Genomic DNA, 15,876 nt, shown 5'->3' with positions numbered 1-15,876 from the left:
AAAAATTAGCAGTATGTATTATGATGAATGGATATTTATCATACAAGATGATGATCTTCAATGTAAGTATCACACAATAAGTGATTTTCTCAAAAAAAAAAAAAAAAAAACAAACAAACAAACAAAACAAAAAATGACATATCCTGAAAATGTTGGTATATGCTGTTTTTGCATGTGGAAATTAATTGTTAACTTGGAATCACTGTGGGAGACTTGATGTAGCATTCCTGAACTAACTACCGCCGAAAAAAAAGAGAAAGGAAAAAAAATACAACACACATCTGCATAAAAGTCCAATTATGAAGAAGAAAAAGTTTGTACTGTCAGGACTACTATAAATGAACTATATTACTAGCAGGTAAACATACACACATGATACAAACTGTATTTTGAAAATATACAGCTTTTTGTTGATTTAAAAATAAACTATTTAGCTAAAACAGCGTAAGTATTGTGCAAATCCCAATCACACTGTTCTTAATCAGGCATTTCCTGAATTTCAGCAGTCATTACAATATTTCACAATTTTCATTCTTCAAAATTATTTACTTGTATCAACCATCAATTTTAACATTTGTTACGAGGGTGAAAGAAGTGTTTTTCTTGCTTTTTTTTACAACATTTCTGATCACAATGAGTTCCACATTTTTACAGAGCAGCTGGATATTATATAGTCCCCTTCCTTCCCAACCTAAGCATGAAGCTCTACACGATAGTTCACTTGCATCTAATAAGTATTAGCTCTGTATGAACTGAGTCACATTCAAATTGATGCATATAAACTAGCAAGCTTAATTCTTGCTTCTGCTAGTATGTAATATATGTGACAGGATTTGCACAAAGGCTTACTGAGTAGAGGGCTAACACTGTACTAGTAATTCAGAGTTAGAAACAAACACTCTAACATCTTCAAAATCAGAGAACTTGCACAATGAAAATTGTTCGGTCCTGTTCTCTGACTTTGAGGTAACAAAGTTGTTGGTATTAACTTTGTTGGGGTTAAAAAGACAAATCATAAACGTGCAAGCACAGAAAATCACCACCATTTACATCAAAATCATGTCGATACAGCAAAGAGGTATAAACATGCCAAAAAAATAATATTTCACTTCAAATCATACCAAAATCCATTTATAGTGGAGAATTGAGGATCAAATTATCATAAAGGCAGAAGTATTTGTTGTTCAAAAGATTTTATTTTACCAATTATTGAAATAAATAATTCAATATTTCTACAAGATGCACAGCGTTATCCATGTAAATATTTATGGAAATTGAAAATATTTAGGAACTCTTAATATCTAATTCTGAATTGATTATCTAGACACAAAAATTAGCAAATTTAACTTAAATTTTGTATAAAATACTATTAAAGGTGATTTTGAAAACTCCTACACAATATGTATACAAAGCATTTGCTATGATCTTCAATAGAAGGACCATTGAAATCAACATAGCTGATCCTTCATACACCAAAACATTCTATTATACATTTATTCCTGAAAATAGTCTGCATGTTATATTTTTGGTATTTCTAATTATCTAATTAAAATAACAAAAATATGTAAAGTTAATGCTTACCTGAACATTGGGTTATTGATTTCTCTATTCATGATCATGGCTTCAAACATTGGACCTTCTCGAACAACAAACTCGATCATTCGATGTATCACACAGAGAAGATTTCTGTATAAAAGAAGCACAACAGTCGAACCACAAACTCTCGGGTGAGAATCTCTCACCACTATTAAATAGTGGAAATATTTCCAGCTTAAATTGTTCATATTTTTAGTAAATCACAAAAAAATTATGTACAAAAAAGCAGATCTCACACTCTCCTCCACAATAAATACTTCCTAGCAGGAAATTCCTTGAATCAGTTTTTTGTTATAACACATGCATCATAATTTGGAAAATGTATTTCTTTCTCTCTTTAAAGTAACCAAGGATTATTTCAGTGTCTTGTTTTTTAATCTATTTATCAAGGACTCTAAGATTCAAAACATGTATTACCTTGGCAACACATAATCTTTAACCAAGACTTCTGGTACTAAGAAACGCCACTTTCTTTAATTCTTATCCAAATAGAAGCATTGTTTCATTTGACAGAATAAAACCATTCAAGGACATTTCCTGAACATCTCTAAATCATCATCAGAATTAATCACATTTTTTTTTCTTTAAGTTAATTTTCATCACAGAAAAAGCCGATTTTAGTTTTTGCTGCAGTTGAAATGTTTCTTTGGGAGCTTTAAAATGTTCTGGAGGACACAAAAAAATGTTTATTCAATCTAACTGAAATTGATAATAATTAAGCTTTGACAAGAAATCCGGTCATCTTTTTTCAAAATTTGGAAACATTTTGAATGGAAATGTTATTTCTTCTACTTCGATAGAAATGAAGGCAATTGCAAAATCTAATCAAGAACAGTAAAGATGAAAATAGTGGTCACAGTGACATAAATTTGATGTATTAGTGCAGTACATTCTACAAACATAACAGCTTACTGAATGTTGGATTTCAAAAATGTTGTATGGACAGATAAAAAGTAAAGACAAATGTTGATGATATCAGTGCTCTGTACACTACACTGGAAACATTCACTGTTGAAATACGACAAATAATGGAAATATGAATACAATTTGTTTACTTGAAATCAAACCTACCATTTTTTTTTTGTTTTTGGGGGATTTTGTTTTTTGTAATTGTCAACACTCTTTATAATTTTACAAAATAAATAATTTGTAAATTTTTACAAATCCAGCCTCATGATACTGATTTTTCTGATGATGATTCAAAGCATTGTCATTAGACAGATAAAGACTTTTTATAACATACACACTTGAAACCACACAAAGCATTCAGAAACATACAGTAGATTTATTAATAATGTTGGAAATTTATGCACACTCTCCATATTCTTTAGCCTGTCCATAGAGATGAATGACTTATTGTATTGACCTCAAAAATGAATTATTATTTCTGATTTTATAAGTTATAGATAAAAAAGAAACTTAACCTTGTCGGGTGACATTAATTCATGTATAGTATACAAAAAGATATCTACTATAGACTGGATACCGGTACAGATATTTACTATAGACAGGTTATCAGTACAGATGTCCACTATAGGCAGGTTATCAATACAGATATCCACTATAGACAGGTTATCAATACAGATATCCACTATAGACAGGTTATCAGTACAGATGTCCACTATAGACAGGTTATCAGTACAGATATCCACTATAGACAGGGTATCAGTAACAGATGTCCACTATAGACAGGTTATCAGTACAGATGTCCACTATAGATAGGTTATCAGTACAGATATCCACTATAGACAGGTTATCAGTACAGATATCCACTATAGACAGGTTATCAGTACAGATGTCCACTATAGACAGGTTATCAATACAGATGTCCACTATAGACAGGTTATCAGTACAGATGTCCTCTATAGACAGGTTATCAATACAGATGTCCACTATAGACAGGTTATCAGTACAGATGTCCACTATAGACAGGTTATCAGTACATATGTCCACAATAGACAGGTTATCAGTACAGATGTCCACAATAGACAGGTTATCAGTACAGATATTTACTATAGACAGGTTATCAGTACAGATGTTCACTATAGACAGGTTATCAGTACAGATGTTCACTATAGACAGGTTATCAGTACAGATGTCCACTATAGACAGGTTATCAATACAGATGTCCACTATAGACAGGTTATCAATACAGATGTCCACTATAGACAGGTTATCAGTACAGATATCCACTATAGACAGGTTATCAGTACAGATGTCCACTATAGACAGGTTATCAGTACAGATGTCCACTATAGACAGGTTATCAGTACAGATATCCACTATAGACAGGGTATCAGTACAGATATCTACTATAGACAGGTTATCAGTACAGATGTCCACAATAGACAGGTTATCAGTACAGATGTTCATTATAGACAGGTTATCAGTACAGATATCTTCTATAGACAGGTTATCAGTACAGATATCCACTTTAGACAGGTTATCAGTACAGATGTTCATTATAGACAGGTTATCAGTACAGATATCTTCTATAGACAGGTTATCAGTACAGATATCCACTATAGACAGCTTATCAGTACAGATATCCACTATAGACAGGTTATCAGTACAGATGTCCACTATAGACAGGTTATCAGTACAGATGTCCACTATAGACAGGTTATCAATACAGATGTCCACTACAGACAGGTTATCAGTACAGATGTCCACTTTAGACAGGTTATCAGTACAGATATCCACTATAGACAGGTTATCAGAACGGATGTCACCTATAGACAGGTTATCAATACAGATGTCCACTATAGACAGGTTATCAGTACAGATATCCATTATAGACAGGTTATCAGTACAGATATCCACTATAGACAGGTTATCAGTACAGATATCCACTATAGACAGGTTATCAGAACGGATGTCACCTATAGACAGGTTATCAGTACAGATGTCCACTATGGACAGGTTATCAGTACAGATATCCACTATAGACAGGTTATCAGTACAGATGTCCACTATAGACAGGTTATCAGTACAGATATCCACTATAGACAGGTTATCAGTACAGATGTCCACTATAGACAGGTTATCAGTACAGATGTCCACTATAGACAGGGTATCAGTACAGATATCCACTACAGACAGGTTATCAGTACAGATGTCCACTTTAGACAGGTTATCAGTACAGATATCCACTATAGACAGGTTATCAGAACAGATGTCCACTTTAGACAGGTTATCAGTACAGATATCAACTATGGACAGGTTATCAGTACAGATATCCACTATAGACAGGTTATCAGTACAGATGTCCACTATAGACAGGTTACCAGTACAGATATCCACTATAGACAGGTTATCAGTACAGATGTCCTCTATAGACAGGTATACTGGCGTGTTTTAGCTTGCACATGCATTATTCATATCAATTCTAAAAACAGACACACAGAATGTTTTACAGAATATGTCCACATCATTTTTTCACTTTCTCACAAAAATTGAAATGTTCAAGTAACATCAGTATGGCTTGAATATTAAATAAATATTTAATTGCAAAAAAGAAAATATGAATAGAAAATATAAATAAGAATATATGGAATATATTTACACTTGAAATATGACCTGAACTTATCACTGAAGAAATGTGAAGAAGTTAGGAAGACTGGATTTATATCTAAACAAGTAAAATTTCAACCATTGTTTTCTTCTTTTTCTGAAAAGTCTTTTTAAAAAGATGAAATCAATTTTATCTGTGTTAGCTACATATTGATTCCAGTATGTAAAAGAACATCTTTGGAAACCATGAATCAAAATATAAATTTTGTTAAAATAAGTTGAACAGAATTGAAAACATATGTGGAAAAAAATGCAATTTCATAAGCTTCAAAATATCCATATTTTTTTTCCTGTTTACAATATGGTATATTAATTCCTTTACATTAATTTCACAAATATCTTTTGTCAATACAATATCAAAAATTTTCTTTCCAAAATCCTAAATGAAAAGATGAAAATTTTATTGCATTGCAATCAGCTTATAGAATATTTGTCAAAATGTATTAAAGGCTTTGAAAAATCTGACTTTAAAATAAATTCAAACATTTTGCCTTCTTGATTTCTTTTGAAAACAAATGCAGATTTTTTTTATATATATGTAAAAAATATATAAGCAAATTGAAATCTAAAAACATTTTCCCTCCTCTGTGATCAACTCCTTGTCCAGCAGGTGGCGCCAGTGAGGTGATGGTCCTTCCATGGTGAGTCCATTCCCTACCAATCCCTAACTTTTAAACATCTATTATTGTACAAACTGTGGTTCTATGTAGAAAAACTAAAATGGTATACCTTTCTGTGGGAATTACCACTTTCACAACAGCTTTGGCTAAAGTCTGGAGAAATCGCAGTTGAAAAACCAAATTAAGTTCTATTAAGTATGGGCTCTCCAAACATGTCAATAATACATACATACATATATTTCCAAAAGTATTATTAAAAGATCTGATCATTTAGACAAAAGTTTTGTACAGAAGGTTAACTAAAGTATTATATGATAATCAATATTAATCATTATCTTAACATGTTATGAGAATTGATTAGGTAAATGAAATAAATTACATATATCAAAATATGATTAAAGTGAAGTGTTGAATTTACTTTATATTTTGTACAAATCAAACAGATGGGATAAAAGATTTTCTGTAGTATGCATAGAAATATTGTATAAAAACTAGAATCATGGAGCCAGGATGGGTGTGTGTGAAAAAAAAGGCTTTTTGGATTGAATGTTGAAACAGAATTTTCTTATTCAGCCTTAAAAATCAATGTTCAAAATTAAATGTCATATGCTGACATATGATGTTCGGCTTTTCAAGAACCAAATCTCAAATCTTTTGAATTTCTATGGAAACATTTTCAAAAGATCACAGGGAGACAAGTAGGAAACAAAGGCAGAAGGGAGCTGTAGACATGACTATTTCGGCTCCATTTACCTTCTCTAAGTCCTCTGCAGGCTCGTCTTTTGATGATCCATTTATGCCTGGAGGTGGCACATTGCCATATAATTTTTCCGATCGTAGTCGGCGACTGCTCTTGCTTGGCTGAGCGTTGAATGGCAACCCAGAAGGGGGTGGCGGTTGTGTTAGCTCGACTAGAGCGGGAGGTATATAGACTGGGTGTGGTGGTATGGGCACTGCCTTACCCCACCCTAACTTCATTTCAAATTGCATCACTTCCTTGCCTGTGTCAAACATTCAGAATTCAACAGCAAACTGCCCTTTAATACCACACTTTGATAAAATAAATATAGTGTATTGTAAAGATTCAATAAAATATTGCTAACAAATATAAATGTTTATATACAACAAAGTATGCATTTAAAGTTTCAGGAAACTTTTTTAAATTCATCTAAATTCAGATAGTTAATCAGCTTTATAAGTCATAGGAAAATATCTAATATAAACTACAGAAATGCCAGTAATGTTTGTAAATCCAATAAAATTAGTTTTTCCTCAACACACTTTAGTAATGCTTGAATACATCAAATATTGCTGATCCTGTATATAGGACATATGTTATGGAACATTTTAAAGGATAAAAACATAATCATTATTTTTACAGCAGTACAAGTGTAACATTATTCAAAATGTTTTTTTCTTTCAAAATTCATACAGAATGATCTTTTTACCCTAAAGGGTATTGTTACTATCTCAAATAGCTAGACGGTTGTTTATCAAAAAAAGTTCACATTTCAGTCAGAACACAATGAGTCACAGTAGCCAATATTTGTCTTTAAAAAATGTCTGCTTATAAGTTCCAGTTCATGTAATGATCATGTAAAGCAACATTTTAATTTTTCCTCAGCCTTTATGCTTGTGCTTACCCTTGAGTGAGTTCATGGCTCGCTCTCCATCTTTCCTGTTCATGAAGGCCACAAAACCACAGTTCCTTCCCCTTGATCGCTCTTCATCTGTTCTTGGCCACATAATTTTCACACTAGCAAGTGGTCCATACCTCCCAAACACCTCACACAACTGTTGCTCTGTCATCTGTAAAGGTAATATTAAGTGTTGTTAAGAATTGAAACATTTATTTTTGGTATTATATTAAAAGATAACAAATTTATTTCAAACACTTAAATGAATCTGACCTCTGGAACCTCTCAGAATTTTATTCAACAGTCATTGAATTATCTTTTTCCTTCCATTTTTTCTTTTTTGATAAAACTTGTTTTAAAATTGTTGTAAATTACTTGAAGTTTACTGGTTTGTTTTTCACATCATTCAAGACCCAGCCATGTTCTCAACCATACTTCATATAATAACCAAGTACAAACCATAATAATAAGGAAAGATCACACGTCAGAAGAACATCAGAGACATTAGTCAGAAATATTCTGATGCTCTATTGATAAAACGTCAGAATTCTGACTACGGAGACACCATCCATGTAAGTATCCTCCACAGAATTTACAAAAAACAGAACCCATTCACCCAGGATATTTTAATGAAACTTTTTGAAATAATGAACAGAAAGTAAAAGTCATCATATGGACTGCTTAACCATGAAGGATATAAAAAAGCATACCTTTGGATTGATGTTGCCCACATAAATATTTGTTGTACTCTCGTCTGCAGGATCATATGGACCAAGTCGCATGCTATCAGCTGAAAACCAATTTTCTTTTATTTTAATTTAAATTCCTTACTCAAGCACAATATTTTTCATTACAATTAGGTGGAATATAGAGGTGGTCAAGTGACATAGTGGTTATGCGCTCAACTTTCGTCTAGGCAACTTGGCTTCCTCTTGCTGTTAAAACCCCTTGTGCATTTCTATTCCAAGCCAACATGAGTGATTAATATGAGCCAAAAAGCTTGTAACCATTACTTCTCTTCGCATTTTTATAGATTTTAGTTGAAAAGATATAGGTATATATCTGGGGTCTTAAATTATTAAATAGTAAACATGTACAATTTGTAAAAGTTCAGTCATAAAGAAAATTCTTTTAAGCACTGGGAACAAAAAACAACTGCTTTTAGGAAAGTTGTAGCGGAAAGTGTTTTACCCAAACAAATACCAAAATGAAACATAAACTATTCCTTAAATGTCTGATTGAATTAATAGTAAACAGACTTGGTGATATCCTAATTATAAAATTATCCTATTAATTTATACGAATAAATGAAATTAAATTTTGACAATCTTAGGGCCCTACCAACATACCTTTATTAAATCCTGGTTCTAAGGAAGCCTCATATTTCCCAAATCTATCCTCAATGGGTTCAGTACCAGGGTCAAACCCTTGATTTTTGAGTCCTGATTTCCACCTGTGTCGTTCTTCCCTCTCTAGTTGTATTCTTCGGGAAAATAGTAAATCAAGTAAATTCATTATAGGCAGTGAAACATTGCAAAGTAGTACCAGATTAATGCTAAAGGGATACTCTGCCAAGGTTGCAAAACTTCTGGCTGTTCTGTACCTTTAAAGAACTAATTCTTGTGACTTTTAAAACTATTGTAAACATCAAAATATCTTTCCTGTGGTCAGTTTGAACAGCCGACATTTTAAACCGTAAAACAAGTTGTATGAGTTCCAAAGAAATGTAAGTGGATGATTTCTTATACAGAATATCCCTTTAAGCAGTGCCTGCTTTCCAAGAATTTTAAAATGGACTAATAAATAGTAAATAGTTCAAGCATAAATACCTCACACACAAAACAAAACTTTCACTTTGAAAATGTATTGGACATATTCATGATCATCACCAATGCCTAATGATCATCACTGGTGTCTAGTGATCAACACTGGTGTCTAATGATCACCACTGGTGTCTAATGATCACCACTAGTGTCTAATGATCACCACTGTGTCTAATGATCACCACCGGTGTCTAATGATCACCACTAGTGTCTAATGATCACCACTGGTGTCTAATGATCACCACTGGTGTCTAATGATCACCACCGGTGTCTAATGATCACCACTAGTGTCTAATGATCACCACTGGTGTCTAATGATCACCACTGGTGTCTAATGATCACCACCGGTGTCTAATGATCATCACTGGTGTCTAATGATCATCACTGGTGTCTAGTGATCAACACTGGTGTCTAATGATCACCACTGTGTCTAACGATCACCACTGTGTCTAATGATAACCACTGGTGTCTAATGATCACCACCGGTGTCTAATGATCACCACTGGTGTCTAATGATCACCACCGGTGTCTAATGATCACCACTCGTGTCTAATGATCACCACTGGTGCCTAATGATCATCACTAGTGTCTAATGATCATCACTGGTGTCTAATGATCACCACTGGTGTCTAATGATCATCACTGGTGCCTAATGATCATCAACGATATCTAAGGATCTTCAGTGGTGCCTAATGATCATCACTGGTGTCTAATGATCACCACTGGTGCCTAATGATCATCAACGATATCTAAGGATCTTCAGTGGTGTCTAATGATCACCGGTGTCTAATGATCACCACTGGTGCCTAATGATCATCACTAGTGTCTAATGATCATCACTGGTGTCTAATGATCACCACTGTGTCTAATGATCATCACTGGTGTCTAATGATCACCACTGGTGCCTAATGATCATCACTGGTGTCTAATGATCATCACTGGTGTCTAATGATCACCACTAGTGTCTAATGATCATCACTGGTGTCTAATGATCACCACTGTGTCTAATGATCATCACTGGTGCCTAATGATCACCACTGTGTCTAATGATCACCACTGGTGTCTAATGATCACCACTAGTGTCTAATGATCATCACTGGTGTCTAATGATCACCACTGTGTCTAATGATCACTGGTGTCTAATGATCACCACTGTGTCTAATGATAACCACTGGTGTCTAATGATCACCACTGTGTCTAATGATCACCACTGGTGCCTAATGATCACCACTGGTGTCTAATGATCACCACTGGTGTCTAATGATCACCACTGGTGTCTAACGATCACCACTGTGTCTAATGATCATCACTGGTGTCTAATGATCACTGGTGCCTAATGATCATCAACGATATCTAAGGATCTTCAGTGGTGTCTTATGATCACCGGTGTCTAATGATCACCACTGGTGTCTAATGATCACCACTAGTGTCTAATGATCATCACTGGTGTCTAATGATCACCACTGGTGTCTAATGATCACCACTGGTGTCTAATGATCACCACTGGTGCCTAATGATCATCACTGGTGTCTAATGATCACCACTGGTGTCTAATGATCACCACTGGTGTCTAATGATCATCACTGGTGCCTAATGATCATCACTGGTGTCTAATGATCACCACTGGTGTCTAATGATCATCACCAATGCCTAATGATCATCACTGGTGTCTAGTGATCAACACTGGTGTCTAATGATCACCACTGGTGCCTAACGATCACCACTGTGTCTAATGATAACCACTGGTGTCTAATGATCACCACCAGTGTCTAATGATCACCACTCGTGTCTAATGATCTTCAGTGGTGTCTAATGATCATCACTAGTGTCTAATGATCATCACTGGTGTCTAATGATCATCACTGGTGCCTAATGATCACCACTGGTGCCTAATGATCACCACTGGTGCCTAATGATCATCAACGATATCTAAGGATCTTCAGTGGTGTCTAATGATCACCGGTGTCTAATGATCACCACTCGTGTCTAATGATCACCACTCGTGTCTAATGATCATCACTGGTGCCTAATGATCATCACTGGTGTCTAATGATCACCACTGTGTCTAATGATCACCACTGGTGTCTAATGATCACCACTGGTGCCTAATGATCATCAACGATATCTAAGGATCTTCAGTGGTGTCTAATGATCACCACTGGTGCCTAATGATCACCACTGGTGCCTAATGATCATCACTAGTGTCTAATGATCACCACTGGTGCCTAATGATCATCACTAGTGTCTAATGATCACCACTGGTGCCTAATGATCACCACTGGTGCCTAATGATCATCACTGGTGCCTAATGATCGTCACTGGTGCCTAATGATCACCACTGGTGTCTAATGATCATCACTGGTGCCCACTGGTGCCTAATGATCACCACTGGTGCCTAATGATCATCACTGGTGCCTAATGATCATCACTGGTGCCTAATGATCACCACTGGTGCCTAATGATCATCACTGGTGCCTAATGATCACCACTGGTGTCTAATGATCATCACTGGTGCCTAATGATCATCACTAGTGTCTAATGATCATCACTGGTGTCTAATGATCACCGGTGTCTAATGATCATCACTCGTGTCTAATGATCATCACTCGTGTCTAATGATCACCACTGGTGCCTAATGATCACCACTGGTGTCTAATGATCATCACTGGTGTCTAATGATCATCACTCGTGTCTAATGATCACCACTGGTGCCTAATGATCACCACTGGTGTCTAATGATCACCACTCGTGTCTAATGATCACCACTGGTGTCTAATGATCATCACTCGTGTCTAATGATCACCACTGGTGTCTAATGATCACCACTGGTGCCTAATGATCATCACTGGTGTCTAATGATCATCACTGGTGCCTAATGATCATCACTGGTGTCTAATGATCACCACTCGTGTCTAATGATCATCACTCGTGTCTAATGATCATCACTCGTGTCTAACTATAAAACTCACTGTTTTAATTCCTCCTTGAATATTTCTAGATTGCTCCTCTTCTTTTGATCTTCCTTTTTCTTCTTTCCCACACTAAAGCTCTAAAAACAAATGTTTAACACATGATCAGTAAAAAGAACATTTCTAAATGTATTGAATCAAGTTCCATCTTTCTAAAACTTCCTGTGATGCCACCAAATTGTTGTTTTTTTTTGTAGATATGTAGATAGTGCCTTTTTCATCAACCATAAATTACCAAGATTGATTTCTCAGTAAAATCTGATAGTTTTCTAATAAAATCCCTTATATCCAATAGAGTAAAACTTTCAAGTATGCCACTCTTAAAAAAAATAATGAAAAACAAATGAAATACTTTTAAAATAACTATTTTATCCATTTAGTGTAACCAAAAGTCACTCATAAATCAATTAATTACCTAAAATATGGGAAGCAACTGCAAGTAATTCACTCTTTGGAGAGAAAAATCTACTTCATATAATTCAATCTTCTTAAACTATTGATATAGGGCTGTTCATTGATAATGATTGAACGTTATGGGAGATCAGCAGCTTAATATTCTTGTTTTTGAGCCACTTCTCATCACCACTATAAGCATACATTTAGTGTTTTATACATAATCCCACTAAAATATCCAAATGACATTTAAATGTACTCACAGATCTATCTGTGAAAGCCCTGTAATCATTCCTGTCATCATCGACATCATCATCCCTTTTTTTAGCATCTTTCACCGATTGAAATGTAGATGCAAGCTCTGCCAGCTTCGAGGTTGGTTTGTATAGTTTGCTTTTCTCTGGTTTACTAGGTGCTGCAAAAATAAATATAGGAATCATGTGTCATTTCTTCCTTTGATTAGTATATTTCAATGATATTCATTTGTACATGTTTTTCATAATTTGAAGTCTACTTGAATAGGTAGGGTTTCCTTGTAGTAGCTGGTGACTATCTTGTAACAATTTGCAGGAGGCCTACTGCATGCTTGCCAAAGGAGACCTGATAGAATTGTGTTGCCAAATGACACAATAACAACGACACTTCAGAATTGTCAGGGATCTCAGTTTCAAGAGAAACACAAAGCTGCCCTGATTAGAGATCAAACTAAATACATCAAGTCTTCACCCTAAGTTAAAATGTCCAATGTTCCACAAACTGATCTATCACCTCTCCTTCAAAGTTTTCCCTGGTTATATGTCATAGCAATGGAAGTCTTACAGAACTTAGTTCCCTTGAGTTGATACTAATGGAAGAATAATAACAGAACTTTAGTCCCTCCATCTCCGTCCCACACAGACAGAGTTGTTTGGGATAGTAATAGGAGACTTCTTACAGACCAGTATGTTGTAAGTGATATTGATGGTAAACTTACTTGACTTTTCAGCAGGGTTGACTACTCCACCCTTCACCCAGGACTTGCTTTGTTTGCCACTATCCTGAAAGGAGGCCACAAACTCCTCATAAACTTGAGCTGCTGCATGTGCATCTTGCTGCAAAAGAAAAGGCATTTATCAGTTTTCTATGATACATCTGCATTTATGTCAATGTTACACCTACCTTTAAAGAAGTTGAGTTTCTAAATGTGTAGGAAGGAAAAGAACCATTCTGTCTCACTGTATATATTATGTAAAAAATATGCACCTCTGCAAGAACTGGTGTATCTAACTCTCAATCATATAAGTGTCTTCCCCTAACTCCAGGGATGGAAACTGAAGAGGCTAGATTTGACCTACTGTCACTATTGCAGAACACCCTCAGTGTGTCTATTTCCAGTGTCTTTCCTAATTTCAGTGATGTAAACTAAAGATGCTAGTTTTGTCAGACAGTCCCTATTGCAGTACACATTCAGTGTGTCTACTTCCCGTCTCTCCAATTTGCATGTTTTGTATACTTATTCTGTAATAATAATACAGTATACAGTATCATTTCAATGACTATAAACATTTTTGGGGTATAATCAAGTATATTCATTTAAGTTTTCACAACCAAACAATGTAATATCAAGTACAAGTATGTGTGGAGAAGTACTTGTTTCGTCATGGATGAGTTAATATTGATTCAGACAAATGAATATCTGGGTGCTGTGCTATTCATCGATCTGATGAGTATTTCTTTCTGCCAAGATCACATATAAATGTTGATGCTTGCATCAACACAAAAAAATCTCTTATAAATTTGGATTCACCACCTGATTAGGTTTCTAAACTTACCTTTTTCTTGATTTCCTCTTGTTCCCTTTTCGACAGTGATTTTTTCCCAATATTCATTGTACCAACTTCGAAAGCCTTTAACTTGCTCTCTGATATTGCCTGTAAATATAACATCAACATTTATTTAATATCATAATAATGTTAATTTACAGAAACTTGTGTCCAAGCTATCAGACTTCCAAAACAAAGAATTGGTTTCACAGGATAATTTTGAAAATAAAAAAAAATTCTAAAGATTTGAAGTTTCAGCATCTGAAAATCACCATATCAATGGATAGAATGTAGAATATTGTCATATATATATATAAAAACAAATTTTTTATAGTCCCATATCATTTCTTGTAATTTACACAAAGCCATTTCGTCACAAGCGATCAAGGCAGTTCTTATAGAATTTGATCTATCATCCAATGATGTCCCAGCATGCAATAGGCTATTGGAAACTTCTGCCATGCTATCTTGTAATTGCTGTAACGTAACCATGAACGTCAAGAACATGTTATTGAAATTGGTGTTAAAAAGTATTAATTAAATCCACAAGAATATTATTTTTTATTGCAATCTTCAAATCATCCTGTATAACATTACAAGTGACGGATCTAAACAATCTGTTTCAGTCACAAACACGAGGTGGGCAGCTACTCGTAAAAAATTCCTTACCAATGTCTATTTTGTACTGGTACTCTACTTTTTTCAGGCCACATTTAAGCTGCACCAGTATATAAGCTGCATGCCCGACTCAAAACCTATTATTTATCATCTGGAAAACTTCGTAATTTGAACTGAATGCATGTCATGTTAATGTGTTTTTGAAGTTAATTTACTGTGATTCAGTATCTGCCAGACGAGGGTCAGACTAACTGAAATTTGTGACAAGATAACAATGTTTGATGAAGCATGTAGACAGTTTCTGGGCACAATGTATTGCGAAATATACCAAATTAAAATACATATATATCTGTCAATTCAGACCACATCTAGCGAGACATCTCGAACGGTTCGGTAACATTCTCAATGTTCCCTAAATTGGGTCGTTTCGCTAGGTCGATTGAGTTACAAACCGTGTTATTAGTATGAGTGTATCGACAGACGCGGTTGGCACCTGTGACCTCTAGGCATAATCAATTAACTACATCGAAAAGCCTATCCTGTTTCAATGGATGATAGATATTGGATTTTAACCTATTTACCACAATTAAAACCCCGTTTTGATATTAGTTTTGTGTATTTAGCAATTAAATACAAAGTGGCAAAAACGATGCAGACCGAACATTTGTAAACCTGTATGCATGTATTTCAGTCCGTTATTCACCATATAACTCATCAGAAAATAATATATCTCTCCGTCACCAGAATTACTGCAAATGCTGAAAAGTAATGCACACCTTTGTAGAGCCAGGGGTTAATTTGTCCGTTCGTAAACCCCATGGCAAAGACTTATCCGCCATTTTTCT

General features: G+C 34.8%; 1 protein-coding gene across 1 annotated transcript in view; it reads right to left on the bottom strand.

Annotated features, from left to right (window-relative positions):
- The window catches only part of LOC132544413 (U2 snRNP-associated SURP motif-containing protein-like), a 27,327-nt gene extending 11,451 nt beyond the window's left edge, over nt 1–15,876 (bottom strand). The window contains exons 1-11 of the mRNA XM_060208004.1: nt 15,808–15,876; nt 14,423–14,521; nt 13,585–13,702; nt 12,875–13,026; nt 12,219–12,298; nt 8,776–8,909; nt 8,137–8,216; nt 7,433–7,598; nt 6,543–6,790; nt 5,899–5,942; nt 1,582–1,686 (exon numbers count right to left, since the gene is read on the bottom strand). Coding sequence (XP_060063987.1) covers nt 1,582–1,686; nt 5,899–5,942; nt 6,543–6,790; nt 7,433–7,598; nt 8,137–8,216; nt 8,776–8,909; nt 12,219–12,298; nt 12,875–13,026; nt 13,585–13,702; nt 14,423–14,521; nt 15,808–15,870 — 1,289 coding nt within the window. The 5' untranslated portion in view covers nt 15,871–15,876. The remainder of the gene's footprint in view (nt 1–1,581; nt 1,687–5,898; nt 5,943–6,542; nt 6,791–7,432; nt 7,599–8,136; nt 8,217–8,775; nt 8,910–12,218; nt 12,299–12,874; nt 13,027–13,584; nt 13,703–14,422; nt 14,522–15,807) is intronic.

This window comes from Ylistrum balloti, unplaced genomic scaffold, assembly GCF_031769215.1.
Source record: "Ylistrum balloti isolate Yb309-2 unplaced genomic scaffold, AGI_CSIRO_Ybal_v1 Utg369798, whole genome shotgun sequence".
In the NCBI taxonomy this organism is placed as follows: Eukaryota; Metazoa; Mollusca; class Bivalvia; order Pectinida; family Pectinidae; genus Ylistrum; species Ylistrum balloti.
This window is presented reverse-complemented; position numbering and strand designations above follow the sequence as displayed.